Source organism: Buteo buteo, chromosome 7 (assembly GCF_964188355.1).
Source record: "Buteo buteo chromosome 7, bButBut1.hap1.1, whole genome shotgun sequence".
NCBI classification, from domain to species: Eukaryota; Metazoa; Chordata; class Aves; order Accipitriformes; family Accipitridae; genus Buteo; species Buteo buteo.
In genome coordinates this window covers 3,379,153-3,391,040 of record NC_134177.1, presented here as the reverse complement: position 1 = coordinate 3,391,040, position 11,888 = coordinate 3,379,153, and the positions used below count along the sequence as shown (strand labels likewise).

The 11,888-nt window shown below is 44.3% G+C and overlaps 1 protein-coding gene across 2 annotated transcripts; it reads left to right on the top strand.

Moving 5' to 3' along the window:
• On the top strand, positions 1-11,660 carry SPTSSB (serine palmitoyltransferase small subunit B). Of its 2 annotated transcripts, none has more exons than XM_075031338.1 (2): positions 1-163; positions 10,146-11,660. In XM_075031338.1, exon 2 carries the CDS (start codon positions 10,177-10,179, stop codon positions 10,417-10,419), a length of 243 nt encoding a protein of 80 aa, XP_074887439.1. In that variant the 5' UTR covers positions 1-163; positions 10,146-10,176; the 3' UTR covers positions 10,420-11,660. The 2 variants fall into 2 exon arrangements, with proteins under 2 accessions (XP_074887439.1, XP_074887440.1); XM_075031339.1 differs by lacking the exon at positions 1-163 and adding an exon at positions 349-596.
• The last annotated feature ends 228 nt before the right edge of the window (positions 11,661-11,888 follow it).

Genomic DNA, 11,888 nt, shown 5'->3' with positions numbered 1-11,888 from the left:
GTTTCCCTCCTCACACGCCCGTAAGCAACACCGGTTTCCGACAGCCCTGCCGCAGCACCTTGCAACGCTCAGGTCTTTCCCACTCAGCCCCCTTGGAGCCGGGGAGCAGCTCCCCTTCGCGCAGCCACCTCCTGAACTACACCACCACCTCATCTACCACCAGGTACGCGGGTCGCCTCGAGCGATAACAGCGACCCAAAAAAAAGCCGGTTTGGCGCCAGATGTGCAGGGGAGGAGGGTTGGTACAGCCGGTGTCCGGTTCTCCCGGAGCGTTCCCTGGTTTTTTTCCCGCAGCGGGGAAGGCGAAGTGCATTACGCAAGTGCATTAAACAGCTGCCGCCTATAGACGCAGGATCCGCAGGCAAACATTCAACAACGTCGCCGCTCCGGGAGGTGACAAACCCGCTAAATCCCACCGGCTTTCCCCGAACCTGCCTTAGACTCCTCTCCCTTCCCCTGCAAAGCCCTCCACGCCGAAGATCCGCGCCGCCAACCTCCGGGAGGCGAAGCGGCTGCTGCGGCAGCGGGGCGGCGGGGACCGGCCCCCGGCGCGGCCGCGGAGGGGAAGAAGGGCAGGGAACGGAGCGGGGCGGCAGGTATTTAAAGCTTAAATTTATTTGGGGAGCGGTGGTGAGCGGAGTTCCCGCGGAGCGGAGGTGAGGGCGGTGCGGGGTCCCGGTTTTCCCGGGGAAAGGCGGCGGCGGCGGCGGCGGCGGGGGGGGGGGGGGAGAGCCGGTCCACCGGTCCAGGTGGTCGGTCCCTGCTCCGCTCGCCCAAGGGCATCGGTGTAGGGCTTCCCCAAATGGAGGGGGCCGGTGACCTTGGGCGAGGGGAGCCGCGTAGGTTTGCTGCCACCGGCAGTTCTCAAGCAGCTCGGTAAGGAGGAAAGGCCTTAGAGCAGGGGTGGCAGCAGCGGAGGCTCCAGAATTTGCTCTGCGTGCCTTCCTCCAGGTAGGTGGTGGCTGGTGGTGTTGCAGAAGGACCTACAGCCTTCAGCAAGGCGCTCTTCTGGACTTGTTGCTGTAGACCCGCGGTCAGAGATTTCCAGGTGGTGTTGCTGGTGCAGCTGTCAGGAAGATGGTTTGCCTTGGCGGGGATTTGCCGAAAACAAGTCAAAGACCCAGGAGTAAAAAGGTTGAGATAGGTGGGGAGTGGTGGAGGAGGGAAGGTGAAGGTACTGCTCATACCAGTGTGGTGGCAATACCCGCTGTTTGCAGATTTCTGCTTTTTGGTTTTCTTAGAGTTGCTGGTTGCTTCCAGTGTCAAGCAGGTGCAAGAGTACCTTCCTGTTGTATAAGTGGAGTTGGGATAGTATAGAGGAGAATCCCTGTAATAAATGCTACTGCTCCACTTAATCAGCATACATGGTTCTTTTTGGACTGTGTATTTTAAAATGCTTTAGGAATTGGGATGCTCATGAATATCACGAGTACAGCACAAATAACTATGCCTTGAGAGCAATTCTGTTAGTCCTTGGAGTGATTTCTAGATGGTGTGGTTTTGGCAGAGAAATGCAGGGAGGCTCTGCACAGAACATGTACGTTGTTCATCCAGCACTAATGGGAGATGTGAAAGGGTGCCTGGGGAGCAGCTCAGGGCCAGGGGAGCACTTGCTTCATCACCCCTGTGCCCAAAAAGCGTCCAGGACTTGTGATGTAGTGAATGGCACCAAGACTCAGGTGCTCCAGCTGGCTGATAGGAAAAAGCATCCATTGCCCCGCACGATGTTCTGCTAATCAGGTTTTTACCAAGCTTTTAATTTGTGCAGTAGTTGCGTACCTCAAGCCTGACCACGTTCGTGGTATAGAGCTGAGCGAGTATTCCCCAGACCGGTGCCCTGGGAAGAGAGGAGCCCATGATGTCGGGCTGTGACCTGATGCTCAGCTGTGTCCCCACGGAGGGGAACCCACCTTGCCCTGCTTAGCAGGTGCTCACTTCTCAGCTCCCACTGCCTCGTCTGCGTGTATATAGGCATACGCAAAGCACTTGAAATAAGATGTCAGCAGGTCACTCTGGAGGCCTCCTCCTTTCTCTTTACCCATGCCATCTGCTCTAGATGTAACTCAGCCCCTACCGCTTTTCAGGAGAAATCGGCACAGCAGTCTGTTGCAACTTTGAAGAGCCTTGTCTTGCCCCACTACCTGCCAGGAGAATTTCTTGTGTTCTCCCCTCCAAAAATTAAGGGTGGCTTTGCTCTCCCCACATTTGAGGGGTGTTCTGCTGTATCAGTGGCTTCCTGTGTTCAAACCTGTTTGCTCATAGGGATGAAGTGGTCTGTGAAGGAAGTTGTTCCTTACTGCATATATGGGCTTAAATCAGTTTCTGTGAAAAATGTGAATCTCCCTTTTTACTTCTTATCTGTTGCAAGTATCTCACTTCATTTTTCTTTTCCCCTTTTAGACCAATAACCAGCATGGTGCAACACTGCTTCCTTTCATTAGATCTCAAAGGAGATGCACTTGCACAAGAGTTCGGTACCTGTTTTCCACTAATACCTGTCATAACTATGACAGTATTCACCTTCTCATATTACATATAACCCAAGACCAGCTATTATTTTTAGCTGCTTCAGAAGTGACTCAGAGCAAACCAAAGAAGTCTGAATAAAATAAGAACTGTATTTGAAAGTAAATATTTTTGTAGAGCCCAGACATCTTAGCTATTTTGTTTATGGAGTGATGTGTTTACACATCACTTTTAAGTCCCCTTGAAGGATTTAGCTGATGTCCCAAATCTTAAAAGACTCACAGGAACTGAGGCTTGTCACCAAGAGCAAAGCCAAAACCCCTCTAAGATACCTCCTGGAACAGTTCTTCAAGAACTCTCAATTTTTAAGTATTTGCAATTTAAACGTGGTGCTGGTCTCTAGTCACAAACTTGAGGTCTTATTTGGGAATCAGCTCTGTTCAAAACCATGTTAATAAACTATGCTTACACTGAAAATAAAGGGAGAGCTTGCCCTGAGATTTCAACTTGCCAATTTACCTGTCTTTGCTGAGCTTATCACCAAAGGCCAGTTCTGCTCCAATGTGCAAGTCCTGTCACAGGGGGAGGACTTAGAGCCCATAACATGCTCAGCCCAGAGGAAGCTGGAAAGGAAGGGGTTTGTACATAAATTGTTAAGAAGAAGCTAGTTATGTAAGAAAATGACTGAGGAAACTCCAGAGGAGGGAAGAACAGAAAATCCTTTGAAAAATTAATTTAGCTTTGGAAGAAAATGGGACAGAGCTGCTCCAAGAATGTTTTTGTTACAGAGAAGCTGCATCTTCCTCCTCTGTGCCTCAGTAGAGAAAGAGTGTGTAAATAAATCAGCCAGGCTTCAAAGTTAGGGGGAGTTGATTTTTTTTTTTTTAAATGTTGGTTTGCTAGGAGCAGCCTATAGTTTTCAGGGAGTACTTAAGGCATGAAATCAGTCTAGACACTAACTGCTTTCGGCTGCTGTGCTGTTACTTGAATGGTTGGGAGCCTTTCTCCAAATGAGATCCCTATAGGTGCTGCAGATCATCCTCTCCTTTCTTGAGGGTCAACAGTTTTATATTAAATTTATTTTTATATAATAATATATATAATAAATATGCTTTTATATTTTTATCTTATACATTTTTATCTTATATATTTTTAATACAGTTTTTCTATCTATTACTTCTCACTTCTCATGTTGTAGGCCATCATACACTTGATCTTTGTGCTTAACTTGAGTGAAGGAGCAAATAGTATTTCTACTTAACTTGAGTGAAGGAGCAAACAGTATTTCAGAAATCATCTGGGTCTACTGCAATCCAGGTGGAGAGGTAGTCTGACAAGAATCCATTTCCTCCAGTTTCAGATGCAGCTAAATTCCAGCACCAAACCAATGCTTGGGACCACAGTATTACTTAAGAGCTGTTGAAGGAGCACGCACATGATGTGCACCTGAGGACTAGGTTTGTGTTCAGAACTGGAGACAAGGAAGCCTGTGTCAGATTTTGTGCAGGTGTGGCATTGCCACTCCTGTAGTGCCACTCGGCGAGAGTTTTGCTGCCTTGCTTGAAGGTACCAAAGGTAAAAAGAAGTCTTTTCGTCTACAGCGGAAGGTGTTTGCTAGAATCCTAGGTCTTGTATGCGTTATGTAGCTTTTTCCATTCAAAAGAAACATAGCACCTATGGTACTGCTAAGGTCAGCAGGAAGGAAGGTTAGTCTTGACAGATCAGGAAGCTGCTGGAGCTCTTTCTTCTGAGCAAAGTAAAGCAGAAACATGGCTGAAAATGTCATTGCCTTTTCTGCCTTCCCATTTTCGCTCCTGAAGTATTTTTCCACTCCTGGAAGATTTTTTTTTTTTCCAAAAAAACCCCATAGTCGCAGTCAAACCATGTTCACCCACATGCAAAATGTGAGTCATGTACAGCAATAAAATTTTACCAGCTCTGAACTTCATTCTGGTGTTGCACGGATGGTGGCAAGAACACGTACGTAAGAAGAGTTTACAATTCCTGTAGCACAGTAGCTGGCAGCAATGTATGGCCAAGCGTGTGATGAGCTGCTGATTCAGGAAGATGAATGCTGAGGAAGAGAAACAAGAGATGGCCTCGCTGCTTCTGTGCATTTTTACTCCAGAGTTAGAGGAAGGGGATTATTTATTAAAATCTATAAGTAAAGACATTTTTAGTGGTGCATAATTGTCCATAGTGGGAGCTATGCTGGGTTTATTGCTGCTGTTCTCTTTCACATTCTTTCTGGCATTACTTCCCTGTGAAAACAAGCTTTAGGGTACATTTAAACATCCATGTGTAAGTACTACAGTAACCCGAGGGTTCTGCTTGTCAGTAGGTAATAGGCAGCTTTCTAGACTGAGCTGATGCTGTAAGGCCAGGGGCCATGCTGCGTATGGGGAATCTGAGCAGCACAGATGCAATAGAGGAACAGACTGAGACGGTGTCCCTGGGAAATGCTGGCGTTTGGATTCTCTGCACAATTTTAACTGCTGCCTCATCTAAATTTCTTCCTGATTACTGGTCCACAGGACCTGTATTTCACTCCTTATGCACTATGCTTGGTGGTCACTGAATAAAACATATTAAAGAAAATGCAGGGTGGAGAAGCCAGCACATGGATGAAGGAGGGGGAGCAAAGACAGTCAGCTTCCTTATCAACAGCATTGGACAGGCAATTGGAGTGCCAATTCAATCCGACAGTCTGCTGTGCCTAGGGAGAACCTATAGTTGTTGCCTTCCCAAATGTGAATCCCTTTGTAGTTCCATTTGCACTTACAGAAATGTTGGTCTACATAAAATCAATGGGTTCATCTCAGAGTTATGTTAGCGTTAAGAGGGACAAGACTGGTGCCTTGGGTAAGTCAGGATATTCTGTCTTATGTACAGCAGAACAAGCCCACTTAATAAAGTTACAAATAAGTAAGAACAATTATAGATAAATAACTTGCAGAAAGGATATATATTTCAATACCCAAGAGGGATGATTACCCATTCCTTTTCTACAAGCTGAAACTATTTACATATCCAACAACTTTAAAATAATTATTGCACTTTGTCTTGTCACACCTGCCATTAGGAGTCTGCATGTTGTAGGTATCCTGCATGCAAGACCAAATACAAGCCTTAGGGGCTCGTGGCAGGATTTTACTTAAGCTTCAGTGTGTGTGCAGTCCCTTAGGATTCTGCAAAACCCACCAACTCTTGCTTTTCTGCCAACACAGCAATTATTTAGCAAATGGCCAATTTTTAGCCAATTAAATATTTGCATTTTGAGGATGGATTGATGGTTTGCTTGGTTTTCCCTCCTACCTTGTTTATAACGCTTGGCCCTACTTTACATTCAAAGCATCAGAGACCACCTGTTTAATGATTATGGGGCTATCTCCAGCTCCAGGGTTTGTTTTTCCCTGGTCTAGATAAACTTATCTAGACCTGAACATATGTTGGAAACCCTTTTTCTCTGTGCACATCAACCAAACTCTCCTGCTGAGGGAATAAGGTGTTTTTCAAGCATTCTTTGGAAACCAGTCTGTCCCAGTTCCCCTGCAAGAATGTTTCTTTCCACAGGTATTTCCCAGCAGGTGCATTTTGCCAGGTGCTGTCTGCCCACCAGTCCGAGTTGCAGACTGCTAGTGTGAACAAAGTCCTCCAAACTCCTGTCACTCAAAGCAGAAATGCTATAGTAAAGTACCTAACACTGGCATCTTCAGATTACAACTCCAAACACTAGCTCTAACACTGGGAACTAAGGTTATTAATAAATTTTTTAGATTAGGCATGCTCTTAAATGAAACCTGGAATTTTTTTTTTATGATTTATCTTTTCAGCTGCCCTAATCAGACACATGTGTCAACAAGCAAGAAAATCAGGTTGCCACTTAAAACAATAAAAGCTGCTTTACAGGTTCCTCTTCTTGCTTTTTTTGCTTGGAGGTAAAATTGCTGAAAATAATTTGAATATTGCTTAATGGCTTTAGAAGCTGAATTCTATTCATTTTATTCATAGCTGGTTGTAACAGTCCCATGGCCTCGAAACAGGAAGGCATTTCCACAACACAACTGAATACTTAAGTTCACATTTGTAGACAAATGAACTCTAAGTTAAAATTGCATAACAGCAAATTATCTCCTGTTCTGGAACACTGGGAACTGATGAGCTAATAACACAGAGCCCTTTCAACTCAGAGCACCAGCTGATTGTGGTATTAATGTAATAAAAACCAGTAATGCTTAAAAATATAAGTGGAAGCCTCTCTAGGACAAGTCCTGTTTAAAACAGAGAATTTTTAGCCTCAAGAGTTTCTGTTTGTCTAGTCATCTGCCATTCCCTTTGATCATTGCTACAAGGTAATTGGCCTGGTGGTAAGGCTGCTTGAGACCTCTGGAGGTGTGGAGCTTTGGGCTATTGCTGATGCTTAAAACTATCCCTGAATAAATGCAAATGGGCTACCTTCAGAAAAGGTATCTATGGCACAGTAACACAGTGGATTCTTGTATCTCATTGACTGAGCAGCTGGTTTAAGACGTCTTATTTTCCTTCTCTCCTATTTTCCTTTTATAAATTATGCATCTAGAATTGCATGATCCCAAGATGCCCTCATGTTTGCTGCATTTCCAAGACAGTCCTGCTAACGGAGAAAGTCTCTCGGTAGATTAAATGCAGTGGAAGTGTGTTAGTGGTGAGGACAAAGACTGTAATTTGACCGTTTGTCTTTTACTTATCTCAATCTCTATCTTTCATTTGGAGAGCGTGCAGCCTCTGCATTAAGACGGCTTGCATTCTTGCTGGTAGTCCAGGGAGTCCCATTACAGGTGTGTCTGAGTGCCTGGGGATGGGGTTATCCCCCTGTGCCGTGAACAGAAAGAACTGAAGAAACACAGGCTGGCTGCTAGGACTTGGTGACCAACGTCTAGTAAGTGATAGTGGTGAGTCTGCAGCCTGGTAGACTGGTCTAATATCAGTAAAATCAGCCTGGGGATTTTTTTCCTGTCTTTGGCTTTTTCTTATACCAGCTCTGTATTGAGATGTACAAGTGTATGTGCCACTGTGGGCAGAAAGCTCCATTAGCCTGGGATCTCTCCCCTCAAAACCACTGCAGCACCCCTCAACCTCATAACCCTTAACACCCACAGCAAGCGCTCCAGCCTTGCAGTTTCTCCATGCGGCAGTCAGGCTTAACAGATATTTACCCAAGAAAGGTATGAGTTTAACTAGCACAGGTATAACCCCAGTGTAAATACCATAATCCTAGATAGTATGAGAGGGCCCTTATCAATTTCCTTTCAATTGTATAGGAAAGGGCTTAACATCTTCATTGAAAAATGCTGCTCTTTTTGCAGAAGGTATAAATAGAGATACTTTTGGCTCCCAGTGAGTCACAGTTTGCCAGCCGTGCCATTTTTATTACAGGCTTTGCAATATTTACAAGGCTTTAAGGCCTTTCTTGAGTTCTGCTTTAAAATAATTTATCTGAAAGGCATCATCTTCCATTCACACAAGGACAGAAACCAGGGGGTGGCCTTTCTACCCAGCCTGTACCCTTACAAGTAAAGCTGTTCACAGCAAAGACAGTCACTGCTAACCTTAAAATGGAAGTGATCTGTCCCCCAAAAGCATTGTGGGTGGCCCCCTGGTCTAGAAGATGTAGTCTAGGAGATACAGGGAAGATGGGAGGGAAGGAAACGGACTGCTTTTTGAGAAGGAGGGGAAAAAAGTTATATTGGGGAAGGTACTGATGGTTGGAGGACACAGAAGAAGAGGGGCTGGTGGAAAGTGAAGGCTGGGTGGGTGATGGGGCAAGTACAGAAATTTTTCTGCATAAAAACCTGCTAACACAAACAAGCCTCCCTCCCTTTTTTAATGCGCGGTGTTTACAGTTTCACTGCACTTGTTGCCAGCAAAGAGGTTGCATTCATCAGGGTGTTGAGAGTTGACGAGCAAGCGGGGAACAGATGCGAGGAGGTCTGGACAGGAAGCCCAGGGATGGGAGGAGGAACACCGGGAGAGAAGCCAGCACATGGATGAAGGAGGGGGAGCAAAGACAGTCAGCTCCCTTACCAACAGCATTGGACAGGCAATTGGAGTGCCAATTCAATCAGACAGTCTGCCGTGCTTAGGGTGAGCCTATAGTTGTTGCCTTCCCAAAGAAGAAGAGGCAAAAATCTACCTTACAGCGTCTCCAGATGGCGAGGTGTAAGCTAGTCTGGCAGGATGCTCCGTTTGCAACTTAATACAGGAATGCTGAACCTTAACAACTGGCAGTACCGGCGACCTAAAGGAAGAAAGATGGAGAAATACGATCCGTCAAGGTGTGTGCACTTAAGAGTGCATCCACTGGACAAAAAAGTTACACATCAGTAACCAAAGTAAAGCTGTTACAAAACAAACCAGGGATCCTTTTTATTGGCAATTTGTCTTCCCTTCGGTAAATACCCACATACCACCAGAATATACTGTACAGCCTCCAGAGGCAGTAAACCACTGAATATTGTAATATATTTGGGCTATACCAGTGGTCCATCATTATTTTAATCACAGGCTGCAAATTTTCCAGTGCTACTTTAGTATTTGTTGCCTTGAGAGACGGAAAATTTCTGTTGCCCCAAACTCACTACGAACACAAGACTGGAGAGATGTGACATGTCTAAGCATCTCTGTTCCTGGCATTTTAGGCCACAGAAGTGTAGAACAAAATGATACATTGGAAGGTTTTTCAGCAGGACTAAAATCTGCTGTATTCCCTTTCACTATGAGCTGACCTGGTCAGCATGTGTGTCCTTAAACCCAACCCTCAAAATAAAGGAGTCCCTCTGTGAAGCCTTGTACAGTTGCCTATCATTCTGTCTCTGTATCTTCTTTAAGTAGATGTTTTTAGCCTGAATTTAAAGATTATTTAAAATACTGAAAAGCAATTTTAACAAAAAGCAGTGGAAGGCAAAACCCATTTCCTAGTTAATACTTGGTCAGCTGTTCTCCTTTCTGTGTGGAGACGGGAACAATGAATGCATAAAAGTATTACCTGAGAGGAAAATCTTTCCTAGACTTGTAACTTCCATTAAATACTCTTTTAATCTGTAATGTATCTTACTTCTTTGGAATGAGCTGAAAAAAATTCTTATGCTATTTGAGATTACTTTTTTCCCTCCCTTTCATAGCTTGTCTTTTCTTTATTCCCAACAATGGCAGAATAATAAAAATCATCACAAGTAAGCAGAGTAGTTTTTACAGAGCGGTTCTTTTAATCTCATCTTTATTCCAGACCATACAACTCTGCCATCCACATTTATGGAAGCTGGCCCAAAGCCTTCCCTTTTAAATGCATTTCTCCCTGACTTCCACGTGAACCCTGTGCCTTTGTAAGCTAATGCAGTTTTAATTCCTACTGCAGAATGAATAGCAAAACACATTCATAATCAGAATGTAGGAATTGAGAGTGCCCAACTGATAGAGCTTCAATAACTGCAAGCAGCAGTTGCTAGAGCTAAAGATTGTTTTCCTCTGCTCCAGGGCAGCAGAGGCTGGTGATGGCACCGATGCATTATTTCTGTTTGAACTTCATTTTATGTAACAATTACATGTGGCATCAAACTTGAAATGGTGGTCACTGCATCATTTTTTAGTTCCAGGACTTTCTTTCCACTGCAGCTGTAATCCAGACTTCTTTATCGTTACAGGTCATCTTCTCAAAATCACTGAAAGCTGAAGATGGATATTAAGCGTGTGAAGGACTATATCTACTGGCTCTACTACCAGTACCTACTGATCACCTGCAGCTACGTGCTGGAGCCCTGGGAGCGGTCCATGTTCCATACCATCACCGTGACTGTTTTCGCTATGGTGGTGTACACAGCTTACGTCTTCGTCCCCATCCATGTCCGCCTGGCTTTTGAGTTCTTCTCCCAGATCTTCGGGAGCCAGCCCGAAAGCACAGTTTCCATTGTGAACTGAACTTGCCTGAGTAGTGATCAGCAGTTCTTGCAACTTGTGAAATGCAATGTCTTCTTCAATTTTGTGTATTTATTCTGAAGCAGTTTTGCAGTTATGAAAATACCATTTTCTTTTACAAAACATGGCTTGCTTAATTACCATAGCTGAAAACCAGAATAACGCACTGACTGCTGGCTGTGCAGTCCCCGTTAAATAAAACACAGGCCAGCTTTTGCTGTGTGATAATGAAACACATCACCTGGAATGCCACGTTTACATAATATTCAACCGGCGCCCACTTTCAGCACCCTAATTTAATCACACTGGCGTGTATGAAACAGCAAAGACTGTTTATGATGGCTGTGAGGAGGGGTACTACACTCACTATACACAAAGAAGTTCTGCCAACAGAGTGCAACGGCAAAACATACCATGCCTTCTTTGACCCAGGTTAGAGAATGTAAGGAGATGAGTAAAATACAGCATGATTTGAGTACTAACTAGTATCTGGCTGCTTACTGACTTCTCCTTTTTAATGGACGGGAAAGGAAATTAGCAGAGAAAGTAACAGGAGTATGAACTTGAATCCAACTTTTTGCATTTAAGTTGCTGCATCTGAGTTTAGATGGTCTAAGATAGTAAAAAAAGCCCATACTACAGGTAATCTTGCAGTTTACTGAAAATGACAGAAAGAAACAGAACTGGCTCTGTTTCAGTGTACTCCTGCCGCCTTTGACAAAAACTGAGCCATCTTTTCTTTGTGCTCCCATTCACCAAGGCAAGCAAAGTGCATGTCTGCACCAGAGGAAGATGATCCGGAAAATAGAATGGAAGTAATATTTTAATAACTGCAGGGAAGTCTGAGGGCTTAAAGAGATCTCCTTTATAAAGAAGAAATTAGATTTATTTTAATCGCCTGTGGGGAGTTTCTTGAACAATGGAAGGTTTGCTTGGTTTTCACTCTACACCTAAATCAAATGTCAATGCCAAATTATAACTTACAGCTATACAGTGCATGTATCTAACAGCTGATGCTACTGTTACTAGAAGTGAGAAGCGCAAAATGTAAATAGCTTCCAAATTATGTTTGCACAGTTATAGGATTAAAAAAGCCCTCTTAATTTCTTTATCAAGCTGCAGTGGGGTCCTGCATGCTTAAAAGATCACTGTTTGGAAATCAAGACATGTTTTGAAGGTTGAACAGATCTGAAAATGTGTATGCAGTTTTTTCAGAAAAAAATAAAATTTTATTCTTCAGAAACAACATTTCAGTGCATGACTCAGCTCTTCCTGTGTTTTCTATTCGTTCATAAATACCCTCGATGTGTGTGGGCCAGGCTGACACCATGGCGGACAGACTATTTTGTTGCAGATGTTTTGGGGCAAAGTTTTGGAGCCCTTTAAATGGATCCATGTGTGGACTGCCGTGTCCATTGTCATTAGCGCTCAAGCCTAAGACCTCTCCTCTCTCTGGTGTGGGGGGAGGAAAA